We start from the raw sequence: 27,521 nt of genomic DNA, 5'->3' as shown, positions 1-27,521 counted from the left end.
GGGGGGGGGGGGGGGGGAGGACAGGGAACCACTCCCTGCCCCAGCTCACCCCTGCTCCACTGCCGCCATCCCCCGAGCGCGCCACAACTCCCCTTCTCCCCCCTCCCTCCCCGGCTTGCCGTGGGGGAGCGGAGGTGAGCTGGGGGGGGGGGGGGGGGAGGGGCGGCAATTTTTTGACGACCATGGGGCGGCAGATTTGTTAATCCGCCCCTGGCTGGAGGGGGCACCTTTGCCTGATCGTAGCAGCTGTGAATGCAGGCAGCGATCCAAGAAGAAATTCTTTGAGCGGACACTGGACAATTTTTTCATCCTGTTGGCCACCACGATGAACATTGTGTCAACTTGCAGAATGGCTTGGTCCTTTCAATGTAGAAGGCTAGCGCCCTCCTGATGTCTAAGGAAGGCAACTACACTCCTCTTCCGACTTATGAAGCTTTGGAAAAAAGACAGGTAAGTAAATGTTCTGTCTTGTATGAAACTGAGAGACCACCTTAGGCAGGAAAGCCAAGTGTGATTGCAGCTGGACCTTGTCTTTGTAAAAGACTGTATAGGGCAGTTCCGAGGTAAGCACCCTAATCTCAGAGACTGGGCGGGCAGATATTATTGCAACCAGGAACACAACCTTCCAGGAAAGGAGAGAGCAGGAAGCCAGAGGTTCGAAGGGGGATCCAGTGAGCCGAGACAGCACAAGATTCAGGTCCCTTGGATGAACGGGGTCCCTGACATGTGGGTAGAGGTGCATGAGGCCCTTGCGGAACTTGGCAATCATGTACTGGGCGAAAACTGACATACCCTAGAGCAGTGGATGGAAGGCTGAGATAGCGGCCAAATGGACCTTTTTAGAAGAAAGGGTCAGGCCTTGAAACTTGAGATGCAGAAGATAGTCCAGGATTACCTGGAGGAGGCCCACTCTGGCAGAATGCATTTATCCGAGATCCAACAACCACTTCCATTTGGCCAGCGAGGCCACTCTGGTTGAGGGCTTTCTGCTGCCCAACAGGACCTGCTGGACAGCGGCTGAGCACTCCTGCTCCCCCACATTTAACAATGCAGCTGCCAAACCGTCAGGTGCAATGCTGTCAGGTTTGGATGCAGAAGACTGCTGGGGTTTTGAGACAGCTTGAGCTGTAGCAGTAATGGTGCAGCCACTGAGAGGTCACCAGCATGCCAAATCGGTGCTCGAACAGCCAAGCCAGTGCTATGAGGATCACCTTCTCCCTGTCCTGCTTGATCTTCATGAGGACTCTCTGAATTAGCAGCATTGGGGGGGAAGGCACACAACCGAGCCCCTGACCACGGAGCAGAGAAGCATCCGACAGGGAGCATTTGTCAATCCCCCAAATTGAGCCAAAATGTGGCATTTCCTGTTCTGCCTGGACGCGAACATGTCCACCTGGAGAATCCCCTACCTCTGGAAGATGATGCTGATCACTTCCGGATGGAGGGACCACTCGTGATGAGACGAAAAGGTCCTGCTGAGGCGATCTGCCAAAGCGTTCCTAGCCCCGGAGAAGTGTGTGGCTACAATATAGATGTTGTGTTGTACACAGAAGTTCCAGAGCCTGAGGGCTTCCTGGCCAAGGGCAGACAAGCTGGCTCTGCCTTGTTTCTTGATATAGAACATAGCCGTTGTATTGTCCATCAGGACTTGGACCATCCTGTTTATGTGAGGTAGGAAGGCTTGGCAGGTCAGGCAAACTGCTCTGAGCTCTCTGACGCTGATGTGTAGGGAGCGATCTTGACTTGACCAAGACATTGTGTGCTGAGATTGCCCAGGTGGGCTCCTCACCCCAGGTCCGAAGCATCAGAGATTAGGGTCATCAACAGGGACGGAGCTACGAAGGGAACTCCCTCCAACCTGGTGGATTCTGCCGCCATGTGAGTGACAACAGTACGTGGTCCGGGACCCTGATCACAGGGTCTGTTGGGGACATAGACCGACGCCAGCCATGCCTGCAGGGGCCTGAGGCGGAGCCACGTGTGCCGGACCACATAAGTGCAGGCCGCCATGTGGCCTAACAATTTCAGGCACGTGTGAGGAGTGGTGGGAGGGTAGACTTGCATGCATAAGATCAGGTCCACCATGGCTCTAGCCTAAGTAGAGTCGAGGACTGCTCCAATGAACTCTGTGTTGCACTGAAATTAAGGTAGACTTTTTCTCGTTTATTAACAGCCCCAGGTCGTGAAAGGTGGAGCAAACCAGGTCAAGATGATATCGCACCCGATTCTGGGATCGATTCTTTATTAACCAGTTGTCAAGGTATGGATAAATTTGAGCCCCTCGGTGCCTCAGGTAAGTGGCCACTGGCGCTATGCACTTTGTAAAAACTCTCGGGGCTAACGAGTGACTGAAGGGCAGCACTGTAAATTGAAAATGGTGGTGGACCAACACAAAATGGAGGAAACACCTGTGCCCTGGAAAAATGGGAATATGCATCCTTTAAGTCGAGGGCAGCATACCCAGTCTCCTGGATCCAGGGAGGGAATAATGGAGGCCAAAGAGACCAGGCAAAACTTGAAGTTCTTGAGAGACTTGTTGAGGCAGCACAGGTCCAGAATGGGTCTGAGACCCCCTTTTGCTTTGAGGATTAGGAAATAGCAGGAGTAGAACCCTTTCCCTTTGAAGTCTGGAGGGACATCCTCTACTGCCCCCAGGCATAGGAGGTTCTCAACCTCTTGAATGAGTAGTTGCCCATGAGAAGGGTCCCTGAGGAGGAACAGGGAAAGGGGGTGGAAGGAAGGGAGGGTCAGCCACAAACTGTAGGGTATAGCCCGAAGATATTGAGCACCCAACAGTCCAAGGTCAACCACAACAAAAGAGGCACAGGTGGTTGAAGAAAGAGCAGGAGGGTTTATCCTGGGATGTGACTGGGGCGCCGTCCTCAGGTGTATCCTCAAAATGCCAGCTTCTGGCTTCCTTGGCCTCTGGAAGAATCAGGCTGGGTAGAGGAACGGGAAGACAAAGTGTGACGCCATTTAAATCCTTCGTCTCTGTCCTTCTTCCTGTAGGAGCTGGACTGAGGGAAACCCCAAGACCTCGACGGAGGGGGGCGGATCAGCTTTCCAGCCTGCTGAGGGGTGGGTAGGCCTGAGGACCGGAGGATGGCATGGGAATCTCTAAGGCTGTGGAGCTGTGCATTGGTCAGCTTCAAAAAGAGTCCTGATTCCTCAAACGGGAGATCCTGGAGGGTAGTCTGCATCTCCTGGGACACCCCGGAGAACTGTAACGAGGAGCTGCGTCTCATAACCACCGCAGAGGCGACTACCCTGGCCGCTGAGTCCGTAGCGTCCCTGGCCATCTGGACAGCACCTCTCACCACCCCTCTGCTCTCTTCCACCAATGTGGCAAACTCCTGGGCTCGGTCCTGTAGGAAGCACTCCTTCAACTTGCTGATGGAGTCCCACAGATTGAAGTTGTACCTGCCTAGCAGGGCCTGATGGTTAGACACCCAAAATTGCAGGCTGGCTGTCAAATAAATTTTCCTGAAACCAGTCCAGTCTCTTGGTGTCTTTATTTTTTGGTGTGCTGCTCACCTGGCCCTGCCTATCCTTTTCGTTGACGGTGGACATAACCAGGGACCCTACTGGATGGTGAGTGTACAGGTACTCAAATCCCTTTGCTTGGACATAGTACTTCTTTCCTGCCTTCTTGTAGGTAGGCAGAATGGAAGAGTGGGTGTGCCACACAGACTTAGCAATTTTTAGGACCCCTGGGTGGCCAGGTAATGTGACTTGGGCCAGGGTGGAGGAGGGTATGACATTAAAGAGGTCAGACTCCTCTGCTAGCTCCTCAATCTCCAAGTTCACATTAGCAGCCACCCTTTTGAGCATGGCTTGGTGCTCCTTGAAGTCGTCAGAGGGGATGCTCGTTTGCAAGGGGCCCACCACCACTTCATCCGGAGATGATGAAGACGACTGCACTGCAGGGGAAGTGGCGGCTTCCCTTTGCTCATCTGGAATCGGCTCCTTGGGCATCGGTGCCCACTGTGTCACCCCTGTGCTCTGACTCCAGTAATGGCTGTGCCGTGGGCAGTGTGTCTGATGCGACCTAGGAGGAACAGTGGGAGTATGGGACCAGCATAACAGGTACACCCCAGGGGTTCCAATAATGCCACTGAGTGGGCCCCTGTCCCTGCCTCCACACCACCGCCACAGGAGCTGTGCTGGTCTCACGGCCTGGTGGCGAGTCGCCTTTTATAGGTGAGGGGGCTGAACTGTCCTTTGGACCATTGCCCTTCTGGTGACCAGGTTGGAGTGTAGATGCCTGAGTCTGCTGACTGACTCTTGTCAGCAACCGGTAAGGAGAGGGCAAGGATCGGTGCCTGCCCGAAGAGCGGTACTGGGGAGCACGAGACCGGTGCTGTGACAGGGAACAATCCTGCACCGGGGGGGGGGGGGGGGGGGGAAAAGGCCGCGGGGGGGGGGGGGGGGGGGGGGAGAATCGACACCTGGGAGACTGTCTAGGCGATGGTGATCTGCACCATGACAATCTCTGGAGGCCCGATGGTACTGTGGGTACGGGGATCGGCATCGTGGCTCAGATGTCCTGTGTCTCGTAGGTGGAGACCTTGGTGTCAGGGACCTGGGGCTTCTGACCGGGGACCAAGGCTGCTTTAGAAGGGGGTCCCATAACCGGCTTGCCTGAAGATGCTGGGGTCTTAGCAGGGCCTGTCGCCTGGCTTGGCGTTTGTGGTGCCTGCCGGTCTACTTGCTCTTTGGCTGCCGGGCCCACTTTGGGCACAGATGGCTCTACAAGGGGCTGGGGACCCTGCCGCTCCCTGAGTCGGAGGTGGGTCCCTGGCTGAGCTAGGGGGTCCGACTGCAGCATTACCCCAAGTAGCTGCGTGGCAGGCACATGGCCTAACACAGGTCTTTTGCCCGAAGCCCCCTTTTTCTGTGGTGCCAGCGGCTCCATCGACTTTGACTGCTTCTTATGTGCCAGCGACGGGGAACGGTGCCAGGCAGATTCTGGTGCCAGTGGTGCGCTGCACGCTGATGCTGAAGTGCCGGGCGTGGACTCCGATCAAGAGGGCTCAGAGATAGGATGAAATGCAGCCTCCACAAGGAGGGCCCTCAAGCGAATATCCCGCTCCTTTTGAGTTTGAGGGCGAAAGTTTTTGCAGATCCTGCACTTGTCCTTTCTGTGGGACTCCCCCAAACACTTTAAACAATTACCATGGGGGTCGCTAATGAGACTCAAATGGCTGCACAATGAGCATGGCTTAAAGCCCCGCTCCGAGGCAAATCCCCAGCCAAGACTAACTACTAAACTACTCCAACACTTAACTTAGTTAGACCATTAAGTACCTAACAACTAAAAACAAAGGAGACAGAACAATGGACTGTAAGAACCCGTAATGCTCTTGCGATGCAAGACAAGACGCTCCGACCAATTATCAGAGGTGGCTAGAAGAAACTGAGAGGGTGTAGTGTTTGCAGTGCCTAATATACCAGCGTATGAGTGCAGAACTCAAGGGGGCGCCACAGCCAACCCTATATCCATATCCTATATCCACTGATAAGGCAAAAATCTCCGACGACTGTTCACATGGGCGCACACATACCCAGGATGGAATCGACATGAGCAAGCACTCGAAGAACAGATACTGATAAGTAACCTCTCTTTCATGATTGAGAGGCTCTGTATTCCTACTTCAGGAAGATTAGCAAGTGGTGTCCTACCAGGACGGCTGTGGGCAAGGAATTCTTAGCTAAATATGGATGGTTTTCCCCAACCAGGGATCAGAGCACAAAGCTAAATCCAAAAAGAGTACTGATTGGTGAATGTGTACACTAAACTTCAAGTTGCTGCATTATATATATCTCCACTAGGGGAACCTGCCAGAGGCATGCCACTAATGGAGTGGTGGCTCTAGTGGAGTCATTCTTTAAACCAGGGGACACTGGTTTCCTAGCAAAGATGTAACAGTGTTCCTGTGTGGTAACGAAGTACTATTATCCCAGTTTTACAGATGGGGCATGGAATCACAGAGAGGTTAAGTGACTTGCCCAAGTTCACACAGTAAGTCTTTGGTACTTGAACCCAGATCTCCCAGGTCCCAAGCTAGTGCCATAACCGGTGAACCATCCTTCATCTCCCCATATGCTACACATAACGTATAGGATTTTCTAAAGGGCTTGGTATTTTCCAGGTAAAAACAAAGCATCCTTTTTATATCTAGAATATGGAGAAGAGTTACCCCGGGCTGGGAATGGGGTCTGCGGAAGAACATGAAGAAGGATATAGGTGGGAATCTGAGACCACTTTAGACACAAAGCTAGGATGGGGCATCATAGTGATTTTATACTTGTGTACTACAATATGAAGTGGAGCGGCCAAAGCTCATGCACCCTCCTAGCAGATGGCCATTTTGATTGAAAAGCGCTCAAAAGGCTTGTGCCAGATACTCATAAGTAGGGCCCATCAACTTAATCAGAGCCCATCAACTTAATCAGTGCAAGCTTTAGGTCCATGAAGGCGAGAGCTCACTAACTGGGGAGAGGAGAGGGAGTACACCTTTACCATGTGTGAAAGTGGAATTTTCTGCAATTTTTAATGAATTCTATGTGCACCTCAGTTTCCCTCTATAATTAGTACTTAACCCTCCTCCATCCCCCAGGACTAAGTCTGCTCTTAGGGGCAGCACAGGACATGAGTTACCTTGCTGTCTGGGTTGCAGTGATTAGGGTCATTAAGGAATTGGCTGAAACCTGCTGAAAGTAACAGATCAATGCAGAATCCAAAGGAGACAACGAAAAGCCCCAGTGGCCAGAACATCGACACCTAGGAAATAACAGCACAGAGGAAGGAGGTTTTCCTCCCACCACACATCACAGAAGCTGAGCAGAGACCCCAGCTTAAGAACAGAGAACTGAGATGTGACCAGCAGGGGATAAAGTGTGGGCTTCTGGAGGAAGCGGACTCCTCTCTCCTAGGACAAACAAGTGAGTCAAAGAGCGAGCCTGAGATAGAATCCACTATACTTGGCTGGTGATCTGCTCTGGCTCGACCAGAATGGACTATGCTTTAACCTTTATTTCTCTATGTTAACTTAAGAATTTTGAATGCTGTGTTCCAGCTGACTAATAAACCCTACTCTATTTTGAAAAGATTGTTTGGTGTCACTGCAAATACTTGAGGGGGGTAGGGGGGGTTCATTAGTCCCCGAAGAGTGTATAAGTGTCTAAAATCTATGTCTGATCTACCAGTCCTTGTCCCCATCCTCAAAGGAAACTTGCACAACACTTTCAAAAGACAAGCCTGGGAGATAAAATTCATAACTGTGCTAGACACTAAAAATCATGACTGAACAGACACTGGATTTGTTGTAATAAGCCATAATCTGTAACCCACTATCCCCCTCTTTTTGTCCTATGACTGCAGAGGTGTTAATGGGCTGCTCTACCTTGAATGGTCCCTTAGAATATGTGCTACCTAGTTATGCTAAATGATCTGTTCCATCTTGCATTTAGCTGTGACACTCAGCATATCTTTTCTACACCTAAAGAGTTTGTGTGGCTCAAAAGCTTGTATCTCACACCAACAGAAGTTGGTCCAATAAAATATATTACCTCACCCACCCTGTCTCTCTAATACCCTGGGACCAACATGGCTACAACTACGCTACATGTAATTACGATAAGCAGATACTGCTCCCATGTGGACTTTTAAGAAAGCTATACCTAAGCCCTGAGACTTAAGCTGTAGAAGGTACTCTAGGACTGCAGCTAATGATAAATGTGACGACCCAGGTAATTTATAGGCCTATTAGTCTGACATCAACCCTGGGCAAGATATTAGAGTGGCTGATACAGGACTTGCATAATAAAGAATTAAAGAAAGGTAATATAATTAATGCCAATCAACATGGATTTATAGAAAAACAGATGCCGTTAAAAAAAAAAAAAAGACATCAGGTTAATTTTTTTAATGAGATTACAAATCTGTTTGATAAAAGCTAATAGTGTTGATGTAATATACTTGACTTCTATAAGGCATCTGACTTGATACTGCACAACATTTTGATTAAAACACTAGAAAGATTTGAAATTAACATGGCATACATTAAATGGATTAAAAACTGGCTAACTGATAGATCTCAAAACATAATGAATAATGATTTCTCATTTACAAACAGATGTGTTTGCAGTGGGAACCCACAGGAATAAATTCTTGGTCCTATGCTATTTAACATTTTTATTAATGACCTGGAAGAAACCACAAAAATCATCACCAATAAAGTTTGCAGATGACACAAACTGGAGTGGTAAATAATGAAGTGGACAGGTCATTAATACAGAGTGTTCTGGATTGCTAGTGAAGCTGTGCTCAAGCAAACAATACACATTTTAATATGTTTAAGTGTAAACATATAAATCTAGAGACAAAGAACGTAGGCCATACTTATTGAATGGGGGTTCTATCCTGGGAAAAAGGGATTCAGGGGTCATGACGGATAATCAACTGAACATGAGCTCCCAGAGCGACACTGTGGTCAAAAAAACTAATGCAATCCTGGGATGCATAAACAGGGGAATCTTGAACAGGAGTCGAGAGTCTATTTTACCTCTGTATTTGGCACTGGTACGACTGCTACTGGAATACTGTGCCCAGTTCTGGTATCCACAATTCAAGAAGGATGTTGATAAACTGGAAGAGGTTTGGAGAAGGTTAAGAAGTGACTTGATCACTGACTATAAGTACCTACACAGAGAACAAATATTTAATAATGGGCTCTTCAGTCTAACAGAGAAAGATATAACATGATGCAATGGCTGAAAGTTGAGGCTAGACAAATTCAGACTGGAAAGAAGGTGTACATTTTTAACCGTCACAGAATTAAATCACTGGAACAACTTACAAAGGGTCATAGTGAATTCTCCATCACTGATAATTTTTAAATCAAGATTGGATATCTTTCTAAAAGATATACACTACGAATTATTTTGGAGAAGTTCTATGGTCTGTGTTATACAGGAGGTCAGACTAGATGATCAGTGAGGTCCCTTCTGGCCTTGGATTCTAGGAACAATGTGCACCCCAGTCCAGAATAGACACATCAGTGATTATTATGATTAAAAGGGATGGGGCAGAGTAAAGGATACCTCCTGGAGAATGTTGTCCCTGTTCTACCATCAACAAAACTGTTGGAGCACTTGAAGAAGGATGGTCTGTCTCCTCTGAAAGCAGTGCATATTTAGTGTGCAGTGTTCTGCCACCTACAGCTACAAAGATCTCATGTTCAGATGAGCAAACAATGTGACATAAGCCAATGAGGACATCAGACCTAATGGCCTTAGCAAACACTGTGTGGTCTGCACTGATTGTTCAGAGAAGCTCTGATGCCCTTAACACTTTCCTGTGCCAATGGTGCAATCTGAGGGATCCACTCCCTGTAAAAGGCCAAGGAGATTGCGGTCTCAAGAGCTTAGCAGAAGGTGCTGTTGAATCCATAGCAGAGGGATCTCTCTTGAATCCTACAAGAGGATTTTGGCACACAAGCTGGGCTAATTCAGTACTACCAACAGGCCATTAGAGTATCAGGCTCTAGGCAATGACAGGCAAGAGATAAGGCTGGACCCACAACATCTCTCCCCCTTCTGGTCCCGAGAATGAAGGCAGAGCACAATGTGCATTGGGTAGCAGAGTGGGCCTCATCCATACAGAAGGGACTGGATGTGGGTCTCAGATTCTGGTATGATTGTTGGGCAAGAGGTGTACCTCTTGTAGGCTTTCAGGGGTTCAAGATCCAACATGATCTCAGTAAGGGGCCCAGACCCAACAGCTGGTTATGACTATTTATACTACAACTAATTAAACTACACTACACTATTTACAATATAATGTACAAAGCTAGGGTCTTGACCTGAGGACACAACAGAATGAGTTCTGTTCCATTTGTGGCAGTGACAAAGGAAAAAGCTGGTGGGATGGAGGGTGCACTCCCTTATATAGGGCACATCATTGATGTCACCTTCATGCAAGATCTCTCCTCACCCAACAGATACTGCTTTTCAAGGCAGTTCAGAAGCTCAATGCCAGAGGTGTTAAATCCCATGAGTGGCAATTCAGAGGCCCTCAAGTAGAAGCACCAATTTTAAGATTGCCTTACAACTTTAATTCTGCCCCTTTCTGCGTCCACCCAGTGCACTGAGTGAGAAAGGGATTCTATTGGAAAAAACAAATATGTGATCATGTAATTAAAGACTGCATCATAATGCAAACACACAAGGGGACAAAATTAAGGTTGCACAGGCAACTGTAAATCTGGCATTTTTAAACTCTTGAGTACTTGATCTGCAATCTATATTTTAAAGAGAGATTTTTTTGTATGTAATTTTCTAAGATTTGTTGGGATTTTTTAAAAGGAAAAAGATAAACATTTCTATTATACAATTGTAACTACTGCCCCATCATGCATCAGCAGCAGGCTTGAACCCTAATCCTCCAGCACTGCATAAACTCCTACAACTTGAGATATGGAATGAATGAGACTAGCAGGCAGCATGAGTACACTTATCTCAGAATGGGAATAAGTCACCAGTATCACACACTGGTTCTCCAGATCAGTTCTCCCTCCTGCCCTATGTTGTTGCCCCATGGGCAGATGGGAGAGGTTGCTAACATATTCATGTGCTGGGTCTGAGGGGCTATGGGAGGAATCCAGCCTGGTCTTCTTCCTGCCCTACACTACTACAGATGCTCTGGTAGCACCCCAATGTTTCCAATGCAGCATGTACTGCTGCTGCAGTGGTATGAGCCCAGCTCTTTAGAACATTCATGTTAAGTTATTTTGTCATTTACCAAAATTTTCAGAGTAAAGCAAACTGAAGCAATAGCAATTTTTAACTGTTAAATACCCAAAACATTTCAGTTTGTTTTTAAATTCTTCCCCTTCCCTCCACAAGTTAAGAAAACTCTGCTAGCATGCAATGATTACACATCTTATCCTATTCAGAGTTAATCTGCATCAACATTTATAAAACTGAGTGACCCACAACTCAGGAAGCAGCTAGGATGTGCACAATTTATAAATAAAATTTGTTGCTCAGTTTAGTCTTAGCTTCTGGGCATGTTACTCAAACAAATGTTTTAATTATGTGTAAATTTACACTATTCATCTGACTTGTAAATTATGCTGTAAATTTAAGAAATCTGAAGGACCATGCACAACAAACAAAACAACCACTTCAGAAATGTGCTCTGAAGCAACCTAGAGGTGCTCCAACTCCTCAAGAATCACTCATCTCTTACTTTAGAAGTAGCACTTCTTTTTATTCAGACCATTTAATATTTTGCACTATTGGAAGAATCCGTCCCAGAGAAACATGCACTACCAGCCAAAACTTCCAGTTCATAGGGATTTACAGAAAATAAATGAGAAATGGTGTGAAAGCTGCTGAACTAGTCACTGCAATGGCACCAAAGAAAACTAGAAATACCCCCAAAGAATCAGTAATTACACATTTTGCTACAGAAGTATATTATTATACTACTGTTTTCTTAGGCCTGAGCTACACACAGTTGTATATGTCTTTTTTTTTTTTTTTTTTTAAACTGAAATGGTTATACTGGTAGAATCTCTAATGTTGGACACAGTTATACTGTACAAAAGTGTCTTATACCAATGTAGCTTATTCCCTTTCACATACAGGAATTGTTGTACTGGTATAATACACTTTTATACCAATATATAATTATCCACAAAAGGAAGGTTACACCGTTAAATATAATAGTATAAAGTGGTACAACTTGTCTAGAGACAAGTCCTTTATGAAGATGTAGACAGATTTAGAAGTTTATAATGGAGGCAACTCATTTTACCACATCAAATGGAATGTAGTTATTGAAGTGTAATACTGTTATGCACTAAAGAGGCATTCTATAGCCTGTTACATTAGATGTGAAACATACTGTATGCATATAAGTGTTGGTGTGTTACAAAGGTTTTATCAGCTTGAGTGAGATGGCTATATTACTTGTTAGTAACATAATTCACCTGTGGTTTTGCAAGTCATCCCAGAAAAATAATCTCATGTAGGGGGAACAACAATGGCCTTTATTTCTATAGAGATAAGGTGGGGAAGGTATGGAAGGGGTGATGAGTTTTAGGATGGAGCAGAGGGGAAAGCTATGGGTGAGAGCTAAAATTGGAAAGGGGGGGCAAGGCTTTATAAAATCAGAGTTAAAACAGGAAAGTCAGGGACAAGCCAATAAACTTGCAGGCACAGTTTAAAAAAAGAAAAGGTTTAGTAAGAAAAAGGATACATGTGGTAAAGATAAACCATCAAGGTTTTAACAAAATGAGACTTGACAGTAGTAAAAAGCTATAAAAAGCTGCAGCATTAGTTGTGAAATTTAACAGTTTATGTGGGGGACTTATACAGTGTGCCTTCTTTGCCTTTAGTCTGCAAGGCTTTGATCTTTCATAGGAATCGGTGCAGGCATAAGGGACCTACCCAAACAGTAAAAGTGCAAGTTACCTTTTCCCAACTGAGATAATGACACAGACAGTTCAGCACCTCTCCTCGTGCACGTTTCCTGACAACTAACTGCATAGCTTTGTTAATCACGCCTTGGAAGGAGAATATATCATCCCACATATTTGTAATAAACAAAGTTAATTTGGCAGATTCTGGGAAGTCTAGGAGAGAAAAGAGAAAGGATAAATCAAAAAGAAACTCTGAATACCCTTTTTAAATCTACTGCTCAGACTGCAAAGGCTAACTCCTTACAGGTATTTTTCCAGTGTGTAAAATAGGTGCACAAGATACATTAGCACATTTAAAACAAATTTTTGAGTTACTTTACTAAAATAATTTTCAGAAGATTAGTATACAGTCTTGGCATATACACAGTATCTTCAAAATCATTCATCTTTTAAATAGGAATTGTAGGAACTGGTAGTATAATTCAAATTAATGATTTTTGGCATATTGTTAAAGTCAAACCCAAGATTATGAGATTTGACAAAGATATTTCAGTTTATTTTTTGCAGTTGACACAGTCTAGTTAGTTGCACTGCTTCCCCTTTTGTGTGGGGTTTCATTTTCGAACCTAGTAATACCTCTGGCTTTCACAAAATCCCCTGCCAAGGAGTTCCACAGGTTGACTCTGAACTGTGTGAAGAAATACTCCTCCTTAGGTTTGTTTTAAACTGGCTGCCTATTAATTCCATTGCATGACCCAATTCTTGTGTTACTGAAGTGGTCAACAACACAGCCATCCATTTTGACCCCCGCACACACAGGCCACAGAATTTCTTCCACAAACTGGATTAACTTTTATCCTTTAGAATGATATCCAACATCATTTTAAAGACTAAGTGAAGGTGAGTCCCACCACTAGCATCTGGTAATTGTTAATTACTCTCACGGCTGCAAAACTGTATCTTATTTCACGGTTCAACTTCCAACCACTGAATCTTGTTATACCTTTGTCAGCAAGGTTGAACCCCCTTCCCACACTATCAGATATTTTTCCATTTATAAGTACCTATACCCAGTAACCATGTCACCTCTCAACTTTCTCTGCCTTTAGTTGTGTTCCTTAAGCCTCACATCCTAAGTGTTGTCTTGTTCCTTTGTGAGTCTGTCTACAAATTGAAATAATAATAGTCATATTTGGAGAGCAGGACTGGTAATTAATCACCCTCATCCGGAGGCTAGCTGGCAAGTACACCTTAAAAATCAAGAGGTCCAATTTCTTTTGGGTCCTTCTTTCTGAGTAGATTTAAGTTTGGATCTCTCCTGACTAGCTGCTACTATAAGTGAACCTGGTCCCAGATGGGCGTAAATATATTCAAATCCCTTACAGGGACCTGATGCCTCCTGTCAACTCATTTTGAAGCAGCCATTGTAGACGCAGTAGTTCCTCATTTATGGGCATGGTGACCCCTCTGGGGTAGAAGCATGAACGATGTCCAAGAGTTTGTTATTTCTCTTGAGCTACCTCTCCAACGGTATATCCAAGGTCTCCACCATGTGTTTCATGAGCTCCTTCAACACCCTGAATTCATCCACCAAGACAGCTATAGAAAGATTCACTGCCTCATCTGGGAAGAATGAGAAGATAGCAGCAGGGATCAGCTCTTCCCCTCACAGCTGATGCTCTTCTTCACTAGCCTCTACAGTATCCAAGGCTAGTTTATCTGAGGTGATGTGTCTCTTCAGGGGAGGATGAACTAGCCGAAGAGACAGAGGATGATGCAGGCTTTCTGGAGTATGGCTGTACACCCCGGATGTCCAATAGGGCCATGGCTGCTAAACGTAGAAAAACTGAGGTTGGAGACACATGGTGGGGGGAGGGTGTCAGGAGGGGTACTCCTTATGAGGGCCAAGTCTTTTTTTGCTACCTCTCATGGAATCCTCTCTAGACTCCTTTCCTGACTCCCACTGTGTTACCCATGGAGGGAAAGGTGGACAGGTGGTAGATGAGTCCCTACTACACCCAGCAAAGGAATAAATTTTCATTTTACAGCCAGTGGAGGAGAGGTTGATACTGGGGATACCTCCCTAATCTGGCATACCAGTGACTAACTCTGATGGCCAAAAGTGTCCAATCTTGCATGCAAGATGTGCATACTCATTGAGCAGACTCTGTGTGGACAATCACCCAAAGAAGAACTTGGTATCAATACAGTATGGTGAATGTGACCTTGTCTGTTAGCGTGTATTGTATCCTGTTAGTGAAAGATTTCTTCATATGTTAAAGACGTTATATATGATGAACATATATGCTGCTAAACCATATATGAAGAATTTTAACTACGAGCTCCATAGCCATGGACAGAGGGAAAGAAATACATGCACACATAGATGGAAGGGAGCAGATACTGGTGAACATGAAGAAATTATCTTCATGATAATTCTGATTCACCAGTGAACTCTGCTGAAATAGCTCATCACCACCTGCAACCTGCAATAAGTGCTATGTTTGTTCTCAAGACAAGAGTGAAAGTTAGCAAAGTTTCTTGAGAATCAGACAAAATTGCAGGAGGAAGGCCAATGCAAAAGCAGGCTACAGGGTAAGAAAATCCTGGTGCTCCCAAGAGAACAAGATTAGAACTCACCAAGGGGACTCTCTGAGATTCCCATGAGATAAATGTACCAAGCAGGGCAGGGATTCTAACAGTGTTTAAAACAACATGTTAAGCAGTCATATGTTGCAAACAAACCTTTTGCTACGATTTTTTTTTTAGATTTAAATAAAAGAATTTAATGTGTTGCTATTTGCACTCTGTTTATTCTTTGCATTTCTCTAAACTTGTACACTGAAAATCCATACAGACAGTTGAAAATCAATGAAGACAATTTTAATATTTGATATTCACCTTCAAGTTCTTAGAACTATAATGTGTTTTGGGATTGTTTGCTTAAACAGCTTTCATTGAAGTTTAAGATAAATATCTATGAAGCATGTGATGAAAACACAATCTAGAAAGAAAAAACATACAAACACAAAATGGCTATGCCACACCATACCTTCCTTAAGTAAGCTGTAGCAGAAGAGGCGGGCTCTTTCCAAATCTCCCAACTGCCGACAGATTCCTATGTATACTCTACATAAAGCCTGAGTGAAATTGTGATTCAAAGACATCTTCTGAATCTTCAGTTTATTGAGAATAGCATGCAGCAGTGGCTCTGCTAAATGCTGTAACAACACACAAAAGCAATTTTTATTAACATTCATTATCCACAGTACAGTTGACAGAACTTCACAAGATTAAAGTATTATTCTGAGTGTTCGCTGAGTAAACAGTTATGACATTGTCCTTGAAAGAAATACCATGCTCTTGGTAATTGTATTAAAAACGCGCATGGTGAAACTTGCAACAAATTTAAAAAGATAAAAATAAAAGTAACCAAGGTGAGGCCAGAAATGTATAATAAACTAGAGGCAAACCAGAAGGAACAGTGTGACTTTTCATTGCCCTTCTTTAAGTAAAATGAAAATAAAAATGTTCAAATTATGAGATAGCACAGATTTATAGTAACATCCTATTAAATAGGACTGGCACATAAGTGGAGAAACACCTAGATGAACAATGAAAATTGGGTAGGCAAATTTTGGGATACTTTAGACTAACCAAAACCAGGCAGTAAGTTCAAAAGTTTGCAGCCTTTTGCTATGACCATTTTAACAGTATAAATATCTGTATTACAATTGGCCTGTCTGCTAATTCAGTTTAATTTATTACACATTTGTATTCTCTCTATTTGGACAATGGGGATTATTAAAATATGAAATTCAGAATTATGCTATGTACCTTGTTTGCGATACCAAATTCATAGACCACTTCTTTCTCTTCATCTCTCATTACCGGGACCTTCAAAATATTTCCCACGTACACATGACTCCGAATGACAGGTAACAGATCAAAACAGGATTCAGCAATTTTCTTCAGTGCCAAAGTCACAGGATCAATAATATTCTCTACTGGTGAAGGCAATTCTGAATTGCAGTTTGCTGCTAATTGCCTAATTTCACAATTGTTGAGTGAGACAGTTTTACCTGCAGCACTCAGTACTTCAATATTTAAGTCTCCTATAGCTTTGATTGCAACATCTTCCTTAGTCTCCAATTGTGACAATTCACTGTCTAGCCTCAGCCTCTTTGCACTTCTCGGCATAGAGGCTGACAATATCCTTTTTCCAACATGACTCTTACTCCCTGAATCTTTTTGATCTTTATTACTGTGAGATTCTGAATTACTCCCTGTTTTAACAAAAGCAGTGGATGTAGAAGAAATTGCTTTGAACCCACTGAACTGACTCACTGGCCCTGGCACATTCTTGTATTCTGAAGGGGCACGCCTGTTGGGCTGAATGTTACCTTTGAGAATGTTGAGTGTTCTTGCTCTTGGTGATAGCTCTGGATACATAGTGTCCAAGATTTTCACAGAGTTTTCCTGAGGAACATCTAAAGCAGAACTACCAGCTGCAGATGGAGGAAGTCTTCCCGGCACAGGAAGTGCATGCTTTGGGGTGGCAGCACAAAATTGCAAAGGTGAGGACAAGATTCTTCGAGCAACTGTTGTCTCTGAGGGAGATGGAGTGGAAAATATAGGGGGAGATTTGTACTTTGGAGCATCTGACAAAGGAGACATTAGTGGAGGAACTGGAGTTACTCTTAGAGGGGAAATAAGACCATCAAGAGGAGATGGCAGAGAGGACCGGCTAGATGAAGACATTATCGGAGAAACAGGACAAACAGTTCTTGGAGGGGTAGCTATCAGAGGTGGGAGCAGGGGAGGTAAAGGTGGACCCATCTCTTGTCTAATTTTATTGATGGTCTCAGGTGAACGTTTGGTTGCTGTAGAAGTGTCAGCATTGGCTAGAACCGGCTGGGTTAGTTGGACCTGCAGAGTTTTTGTTTTTCCTTTACCTTGAGGTAATCTCTGTGTTAGTCTGCCCTGGTCTGCTTGGATTGATGTCTTGGCTGAAACATTTAAGACATCTGATGGTTCCTGGACTTTCCACTTTGATCTACTGTTGGTTTTGGATATAAGATCTAGAGATGACTCTGAGTCCACAACGTGTGTGTTTTCAAATATTACTTTTTGTGATTTACAGGTTTCATTGACTGGTCTAGGGTCAGATATTTCATCAGACACGGTTGGATGCTGATAGTTTTTGACAGAATTCTTTCTACCTTTTCTTTGAAAATGTGTCTCATTAGGAAAAACATCACTGTAACTGTCATCGAAACAAGACTGACAGCCTTCTTGAACAATATTTGTGTTGATATCTGCTGAGGCAAAAGCAACACAAGTTTCTTTTTGTTTATCATTTAATTCTTCACAAAACACTGTATGTGCTTTAGACCCTTCTATGCCAGCATCACATGACACACTTCGTTCCATATTTGATACAAGTTTTTCATTACCATTTATTTGTAAGAAATTGCCAGACAGACTTGTGTCTAATTTACTATTTTTTATAACATGTTTGTAGATTTCTGAGCAGTTGGCTAACATATGGTATGATAAATTAATTTCTGAAGTAGTTTGTTTTGTGGGGATCTTTTCCGATACCTCAGCAGATGTAGACGATTCTTCTAATCTTATCAAGCTATTCTCATTGTCAGATGCTGACCCACTTGTTTTGGAATTTTCTCTACGTTCAGAAGCTCTCTCATTATTTTCATTATTATGGAATACAATTCCATGTGCTGAGAAAAGTTTGCCTTTAGGATAAACCTTTTCTGTTAAACATGACTGCTCCTTCACAATACTTGGAGAGTGGTGAGTTATACAAGGCATAGCCATATCTGCTAGTGCATCTGAGTACACTGAAGGAGGGCGTTCACACATTTTGTCATTATTTTCATCAACAGCTGTGTGAATTTCTGGCACATCCACTGTATAAGTCCAGAAAGTTCTCAGTTTCTCATTGGACACTAAAAAACGTTCATGCTCTTTTGTATACTTAACCTTTCTAAAAGGAAAGTCTTCCTCTTCAGAGTCATCTGTCTCCTTTGGAACCTCAGAAGTACTTTTAGAAGATGTATTTCCATTTGTCTCTCCAGATAGCTTAATAATGTTCAATTCTTGGTCATTGTTCTTCATTGTTTCATCAAGCCTATATTCTATAGGTCTGACCTGACCTTCAGAAAAGCAAAGAGGCTCCACTCTCTGAGGTGAAGTTTCTTTTATTACAGAAAGAGCTGTGCTAATTTCCTTCGAGCTACATTTTTCACATTCTGCTTCTTCAAAAACTAGACTAGCTTCCTTTTCCACATGTTTACCACTGTCAACAGAACTTGTACCAAAGATCTGTATATTTATCACTGTTTTTTGTGGTTCTATGGCATTTGGCTGCTCCTTTTCATTTTCAATTTCTGCTCTATTTTTATTGTCATATTTATTACTGGGACAATCAAGTGGCTTGATCTTTTCTTTATCAATCTGTATTGTCTTGCCCTTCACCAAATTTCCTACAGAATAATTAGGCATACTTTGGATAACATGATCATTATATTTTTCATTTCTTCTAGTTAGGGATGAAGCAGTGCTAAGTGCTGTAATAGACTCTTCTTCACTGTTAGTGTCAAACGCTTGGCAATTCTGTTTGAAAGGTTCACCACACACCTGGAAGTTGAAAGCAGTAAAATCAACGAACACTGCTGTGCTCTCCAAACCAACTGTCGCTGTGACAGTTGAGTTTATTTTTTTAGTATCTATACTTCCAGTCTGCAAGACATCTTTTATGGGTAAAGCTGGTTTTCCAATAGAATCTTTTTCTGAGACAACCTGATCTGAGACATCTGAAATCTGGTTTCTCATCTCTACTTCCTCCACACCATTCTCTTCCAAACCAGGTGAACTGTTACAGTTCTGAATCAACACGCTCTCACACGGTTTGTCATTTAATTTCTCTTTTATTTCCTCACACTGAGAATTTTCAGTTACTGAACATGAATCCAGAGGTTTCACAAACTGTGCCAAAGAAGGGTGTTCACTTTCTTTTATGACAGACTTAACAGTATCTATTTTCTCAGTTTCTAATGGCCCACTGCTTCTCTCTCTAAGTTCCGAGTGTTCCATTTCAATCTCCTGAGGTTGAAATACTTTTATAAAATTTTGAAATTTGGAAGACCTCTGTTCCGATGCAATGTATGTATTTTTGGCCTGCCTCATTTCACTAGCTCTTTCTGTGACACACTCTGGTGCAGGTAATACATGATTAGTTCGAACTATTTGCTCAGGTTCTAGTGGATCATTTTCTCCATTTATACCAGATGCTGGGTTTTGTGACATAACTGTAGTTTCAAAATCTGGTTTCTTTTGCAATAGGTTATTAGCATCTTTTTGTTCATGGTCTAGTTTAGCTTGTAGACACCTTTCCTCCTCTGCAACTTGTAGTTCTCCAACTTCCATAACATGGAGCGATTTAGAAAATTTATATGTTTCTAGAAAATCTTCCTTGTTTACTGAACTACCAATGAAAATATTTTGTTCAGGCTGAGTTATATTGACCTCAACACACTGCTCTCCAGTTCTGAGCTGTTCCCCATCTCCATCTTCAGCAGACATTGAGCGAGCAGTTCTGCATACCTCTGCAATGTGGTTTTCCCCATCCATATATAATGAATCTCTGCTTCTTTCAGTGGCAAGTATAAATGAGTCATGTCTAAAAGCATTATTGTTTTCCAATCCAGCCTCTTCATTTACTCCATGTTGTTTTATATGCTCAAACTGTTTATCCAGTATCTCTTCATTGCTGATTTTTTCTTCAGCGCATTGTGATTTAGTGGAGATATCTTTAGCTTCAGTGTCTATTTCAGTTTGCAGAAGTGTTCTCTCACCATTACACTGACACATCAATTCATTATCATGCTCTGCTCCAGAAAAGGATTTAGAATTTCTGAAACTAGATCTCACATCTGCCTCTTCATTATGATTTGGTTCATTACTTGTCTCTACACAGAATCCTTTTGTGGTTATCGTAGCCATTATTCTCTCCTCTGTGGTTACTTTTTCAATGTGCTCTTCTATGCTGGGTGTTGTATTTATTACATTAGATTTTGTTTGTATGTCGCTGGATTCATTTTCCATTTCTTCATTCCCCATCGCTTCACTAGGCTCGTCCTCAAAATTCTCAGGGGTTACCAACACACTTTCAGTTGCAAAGATGGGTTCCCCAGTTTGCAAGTGAACATCCCCTCTGAGAGTGGATGCTGGTTTTGGTGTTTCTACTTTTCCTGGTAATTCAGCTTCCTTTGCTTCCATTAATTCACTATACCTTTCTTTCATATGTTCGGAATTGGCTGTAGTATTTAAATTTATAACTATAGTCTTCTCTGTTTGTATTAGTTCATTAGATTTTTCTTGCAAGTATTGGAAGTTAGATGACACAGCTGAAGAGGGTTTATCTTTAATTTGTATCTCATCAGTATGAACTTCCTTCTCATTGATAGCTTCCAGTTTAGGTGTTGCCGCCTTCAGTGTTAGGTCTGTCTCTGTAGGTCCTATATTATCAGAATCCTCTTCCAAATGTTCTTCATTGGCAAATGTGTTCATACTTGAAACAGTCATCTCAGTTTGTTTTGCTTCAGCATCTTGCTCCTTATTGTATCTTAATTTTGCTGTGGAAGTGTCTATATAAATTGGCATCTCTTCATTCTCTCTCAATTTAGTTGAGATTTCTCTATCATGAGGTTCATGTGATTTCTCATCTTCACTGATTTCTTTCATACTGACAAAGCTAGTGTTACTCTGTGACTCTGCTTTGCCTTCTTCTAAAATACTTTCCACAATGTGAGCATTATGATCAATTTCTTCATCACTGGAATCAGTGGATTCTCCAAACAAAGTATCCTTTAATTAAAAGATACAAAAGGACAGTTTTTCAAACTGCAGTTTTTCAAATTCAGTATAATTCTATGGCTATTATATTTTTTTAAGTGAATGTATTGGCAAACATTGGGAACTTATGAAATGTAGCCACTTAAACAGGTACAGCTTGGACAGCAGAATTACAAGTCTCTCTATCAATGTTCTTTAATAATGGCCTAGAGGGAACACCTTTATGGCAAAAGAACAATTCAGTTTCTGGTGTCTACCTTTGCTCTAAGATACCAACTGGTGAAAACTATGGAATAATGAATTCCACAAAAAGGAAGGGGAAAAGGACTACATCAGGCAGTAGTAAAACAAGGAGGCTTAAGTTACTGTGGGCCAACTTTTCACTGCTTGGTGCCTCAAGTTAGGTTCATCTTAGTACATCTTTAGGCACTCAAGTTTGAGAGTTTCTCTCTCAAATTCAGATTTCTGTAAACAGGCAACAGAGACTAATGAAGCAGTTATAGCAAACTAAAAACTTTCCAAGTGCATGAGAAGTACTGGATGCAGGGGACTTTAATGAGTGTGGAGGTGACTTTTGAGTCAGTACTTATATTCTGACTGCAATGTATATTGTACAGTATATTTATTGATGGTCATGCCAGCATTTTAGTCATGCACGCTTAGTGCATTACAGGAGAGTGTGTGTGTGTGTGTGTGTGTGTGTGTGTGTGTGTGTGTGTCCACAAAATACAGTGTATTTTAAAAAACTCAGCAAAAATGAACTTAAAATTTGGATCTAAACATTGTGACAAAGTCCCTGTAAAGTGTTTGAAAACATACAAACAACACTGATACTTTAGACAAGTCTATCAAATCCCTTTAATTATTTTTGCAGTACTAGAGAAGCTGAGCTATTGCCAATTCAGTCTTACTGTAACTCACCTGTGTAGCCAGTGGTGAAAAACATACAGGAGATAGAAGAGGGGGGAGAGGCCTCGCCCAGTTCAATATATCAAGCAAGTTTCCACCAAGCTGTTCTTGTTCCTGATCAGAGGACTCTGAGCTACTGTCTGTTAAGTCTGTCTGTACAACCACCTCTATAGTTTTGTCCTCATAAAAAGCACTGTCACCATTACAGTCCTGCAGACCTTCTTCAGTGGTCTTGCTCTCAAATTGATCACCTCCAGAAGGCTCCTTGTCTACTTTTATCTGCAAAGCTGTTAAGGAACTTTGATTTTCAATGGTTTCTGGTGAACAATGAGGGTGAAGCGTTTTGACATCAGATTTCCTGAATTTTCGGTGAGTTTGTGCAACTTCTACAAAAGACAAAAATATAACAGGTTCTTGTATTTTTCGTTCTGTTTTATCAAGTTAATAGTATTTTGTGATTCAACATATTTTGGTCATGATTTTCTAAATATTTTCAAAGACAGCTGTAAGAAGCACCAAGGAGTTTCATTTTCAAAAATATTGTTCAGGGACTAAGATTAAAATGCAGACCTTCATATATTCTCAAATATAATTATACATTACCATGTCAAAAAGATATTGGGAATATTAAGGATGTACAGTTAAGGACTCGAGTCAGGAAAGGCCAAAAATCAAGACTGCTTGAACAACCTTAACTCTGTCCATTTGCATATATGCACTAGAACTACATGATGTAGTATTTCACATATATTTCTATAACCCTAGATACACACATAGCATGTCGTAATTGTCATTCTTTTATATTAGAACAATGTGTAGTATAGTGTCTTTACTGACATAGGCCCGAGACTCTGCAAACAGATGTGTCAGCACAGACTCCAGCCTTCCAGCAAATCCTCTCACACCCTAAGTGTGTGTAGTTTCAGAGAAAAGTGTGCAGAAGGGATGGGAGTTTGAACTGTTGGTGGTGGTGGTGACAGTGTAATTTAGGGAAGAGGGTGATAGAAGGCTGGCATCCCTACTGGAGCAAAATTACGGTGCATTCTCTCTGGTGTATGGCAGTTGGTGAAATATCTCTCTGGGTGGAGAACTGCTGGTTGCCTTAACTTTTCATTCTTGCTTTTTAGACTGCATGTTGTGTTAAGCATAGACCCAATCTTAACTGACACACAAAGCAATGTTGTGATGTTATAGTTTATTATTTCATAATATAAGTGCTTAAGGACTCCAAGGATCAAGACACCATTGTGCCAGGCACTGTACAGAAAAAGTAAAGACAGAACTTGTCCTCAAGAGCTCAAAATGCAAGATTTAGACAAAACAAGAAATGGTCTTTAACATTACAGTCCTCATTTCACATTCTGACCACCGTCTCCAAGGACACCAAAAGCTAATGTACCAGATAGAACAGAAAAGAAAAAAGTTACATAACTCACAGTATCTGTGGTTCTTAGTGATGTTTTGTACACATATATCCCACTTGTAGTGCAACATCTTGTGCATGAGATCAGAATATTTTGAACAGCAGTGCATACCTGCATGCTCTCATGTTTTCCCATCCCAGGGCATGTGAGGCGGAGCAAGCATGACCACCTCTCAGTTCTCTCTTACTACCCATGGCATTGAGAAAGAGCTCAGCAATGTCTGCCTGCTACTCTGTAGTATCCGGTCATAGAATCAATTGGTTTTTCTAGATATTTTAACCACACCGATATTTGACTTAATATTCAGCAGGTAAGGTGTTTAAGACAACATAATATTTTTAGAATAGCTAATTTGTAATGTTCGGAGATAACAGAATAGTGTTTAGCCTGAATTAGTGCATTTATTTTTACTGCAAATACATTAAAAACCTATTGCAACATACCTTCTGTAAATAACTTGCCTGTTTTTACTGGCATCCTTGAGTGACCCTGAACAGAAGCTGCTGAGGAAAAAAATAGCCATTAGTACAATTTGTTCTCAATGAGAAAGAAAGAAAGAAAAAAGAAGAAAAAAAAGATACTTTCAACAGCATTCCAAGACACTTTGTGCTCCATCTCACCCAAGATATAATCATGTTCCTGGTTCTGTGTTTTTCCTGTTGTGCTGTCAATGCACATCCAGAGCTCCTCCAATAGCAGCTTTATTTTTCCTGTTAAAAATAAATACTTTACAATTAAATAGCTTAAGTTTGTGAATTTGTCATATCACTTTTGTTCTAAGTAAGCATACACATATGAATACAGTAAAACAGAGAATACTAAAATCTAGCATTATATATTAATTACAAGTGGAAAAAAAAAGATAAAGCAACCATTTTATCTGGGGAAATATATCCCAGATACCCAATCCAGGAGTTAACTGTCCTTCAGGCAGGTGCTTCTCATGGGTAGGAACTTGGAGAAAATGCAATAATTTTAAGTTTTCGTGTACATTTGCTTAGCTACAATCAAGGCCCAATATCCTAAGCAGTAGATCAGACCTGAATCATGCAGCAGGTAGTCCTCACTCTGTCAGTGGCTCAACATTTAGTGCAAGGATGGTATAGAGGAACCAAAGCTATACATTGCTGCATGTAGGATTTGCAGGGGGTAGAGAGGCTGTGGTTCATGAGAAGCACAAGCCCCAGTCCATTGCTTGCTCCTCCCCATAGAGAGTCTTTGAGACTCTAAGAAAAATGCTCTCCATACTGAGCTTCTAAGGCATGCAGGTGCAGGGCTCTCTTGTCTCTAAGCCCCTGGCCTGCAGCTCCCCATGCACTGTGCCAGCCATGACTTTCTCTCCTCCTACAGATCTCAATAAATTCAGAAGAGATAGAAATGAAACAAGAAATTTGGGAGCAGATTCAATCAAGTTAAAAATTAATGGAGGTTTTTAGTAAATTCAAAATTATCTACCTGCTATTTCCTGTTGTAATATTAAGACAAAACTTATTTAAAAGGCACTACCAAAGCACGTGAAATTAAGTAAATGGAGGTAGATTGATATTCTGAGTGTTAACTTTCAAAGGGGTGTGAATTGAAATGGTTAAATAATGAATACACAATTATAGCAGCACTAAAAAGAAAAGCAAAAAATGAAGAGAATGCTAACAATCTTATATACATATGTACAGGTGCACAGGATCAGACCAATGGTCTACCTAATTCTGTCGGTGAGTAGCAGTTGCTTTAGGGAAAGTGCAAGAATCTCTGAGGTGTGAAATTATAAAAACCTGCTAATAGAGCAAGTTTCTTCATAACTCCTTCACAGGTTGGTTTACGGCCTAAAGTACAAGGGTTTGTCTCTTACGACTTTCTTCTTTTTTTTCTCATTACTAATGAAATTTTGGATACTTGTTATACATACTATATTTATATATATAAATATCCAGCCATTTTTGGTATCTTTACAAACTCTTCGTCTCAATGGCTATAGCAACACTGAGGCTGGGAGGTGATCCGCCAGCACAGGCAGAGACACTCATGCTAGCACACTAAAGACAGTAGTGTGGACATTTCAACAAGGGCAGCAGTTCAGGCTAGCCACCCAAGTCCAAGCCTGACTAACTCCCAAGTCTGCTGCAATGTTCATATTGCTATTTTTAGCATGCAAGCTAGTGTAGCTAATGCAAATCTGTCCACCCACACTGGGATTCACATTTCCCATTGGGTAGACATACCAAATGATTTCTTGTGATGAGCTTCTTTGGCAACCGTATGTCATGAAAAAAAATTCCATTTTATCAGTTTTTAATTTGCTTCCTTTCAATTTCGCTGATTATCCCCTTGCCCTTGAATAATGTGAAACAGTAAATAGGAGCATCTGCTCCACTTCTCTGTGCCATTCATGACTAAGGCTGCAAGTTTGTCATGTAGGTCATGGATTTCGTGACTTTCCGGGACCTCCATGACTTCTGCAGCAGCTGGTGCAGCTGGCCCAGGGGCCGCCCGAGCAGCTCAGACAGCTCCTGGGCCAGCTGCACCAGCCGCTGCTGGGGCAGTCTCGGGCCACCGCACCCCTCTCCCACAGCAGCAGCAGAAGTTTGGGTGTGGGAGGGGGCTCAGGGTCATGCTTACCTCAGGGGGCTCCCCATAAGCAACGATATCCTCCTCCCTCAGCTCCTAGGTGGAGGTGTGGCCAGGTAGCTCTGCGCACCGCCTCTGCCTGCTAGCGCTCAAGGTCTCCCCTCCCAAGATTTAGTCAAGGGTATGTATTACAAGTCATGGACAGGTCACAGGCCATGAATTTTTGTTTACTGCCTGTGACCTGTCCATGACTTTTACTAAAAATACCCATGACTAAAATGTAGCCTTATTCATGAGCTCATCATAACAAGAGTATATTTATATGACATCTGTTCAGTTTGATCTCTATTATAAAATAAGTTGTCCCTATCTTCCCTCTCTTAATATGGATGTTTTCCATGTCTAAGCATTTCTATCACTGTTGCTGAATCCTTCTATTTCTGCTATATCCTTTATTAGATACAGTGACCAGAACTGAACTAAGTATCCCAGATGAGGGTGTACCACTGTTTTATGTAATAGTAGTATAATATTTTCCATCCCTTTTTCCATGCACGCTAAGTGTGTCCTGTATCAGTGTCACTGGTAGAGAAGAACACACAACTCAAGACATCATAATACATTTTAGACTAGCTGGAACATGTTTGCTTTTGATAGTTTGTGTCAGATTACCACCATGTAGCTTTGTTGCAGTTATGAAAATTGCTGTGATGTCACACTTCACCATGACCTCTATCACATAAATAGGCATATTATGTACAATAGGTATTTTCCACCACCACCTGTCATTTATGGGTTCTCTGATTCGGAGATACCTACTTAGCAGCTATTTTCCGAACAAACTTCTCATTAATAGCAAAGCCCTCCCACTTCCTGAAACTGAATTTAACACACCAAATTAGAAACAGAAGGATGACATGAAATGCAAATTGACTAGGATTTTCAAAACCAAACAAGCAATAAGTAACAAAGGTCAGACTTATTTTGCAAAAAAAAAAAAAAAAATCTTTTTTTAATTTTTTGCACTTAAAGTCATATACAAATGCTCTAAAACAGGGGTCTCAAACTAAAATGACCACGAGGGTCGCTTGAGGACTAGTGCATTGGCCCAAGGGTCGCATCACTGACACCCATCCCTTGCTGCCCCTGGCCCCGCCCCCACTCCACCCCTTCCATGAGGCCCCACCTCTTCCCTGCCCCCATTCCAACCCCTTCCCCGAAGTCCTCACCCCAACTCTGCCGCCTCTCTGCCCCCAGGCGATGCAGAAGGGGTGCGGGGTGTGATGGGGGCTCAGGGCAGGGAGTTGAGGTGCAG

At 42.6% G+C, this 27,521-nt stretch overlaps 1 protein-coding gene across 7 annotated transcripts in view; it reads right to left on the bottom strand.

The window, feature by feature from the left end:
* Positions 1-27,521, bottom strand: part of ICE1 (interactor of little elongation complex ELL subunit 1) — a 72,578-nt gene that overhangs the window by 16,839 nt on the left and 28,218 nt on the right. For 3 of the 7 annotated variants that reach the window (XM_029913312.1, XM_029913316.1, XM_029913317.1), the window contains exons 11-16: positions 24,262-24,351; positions 24,085-24,144; positions 22,230-22,603; positions 16,269-21,320; positions 15,484-15,652; positions 12,484-12,644 (exon numbers count right to left, since the gene is read on the bottom strand). In XM_029913312.1, coding sequence (XP_029769172.1) covers positions 12,484-12,644; positions 15,484-15,652; positions 16,269-21,320; positions 22,230-22,603; positions 24,085-24,144; positions 24,262-24,351 — 5,906 coding nt within the window. Of the gene's footprint in view, positions 1-12,483; positions 12,645-15,483; positions 15,653-16,268; positions 21,321-22,229; positions 22,604-23,451; positions 23,608-24,084; positions 24,145-24,261; positions 24,352-27,521 lie in introns of those variants that run through there. The other 4 variants (XM_029913314.1, XM_029913313.1, XM_029913315.1 and 1 more) reach the window with 4 other exon arrangements.

Source organism: Terrapene carolina, unplaced genomic scaffold (assembly GCF_002925995.2).
Source record: "Terrapene carolina triunguis isolate 2854851 unplaced genomic scaffold, T_m_triunguis-2.0 Scaffold580, whole genome shotgun sequence".
NCBI lineage: Eukaryota > Metazoa > Chordata > Testudines > Emydidae > Terrapene > Terrapene triunguis.
This window is presented reverse-complemented; position numbering and strand designations above follow the sequence as displayed.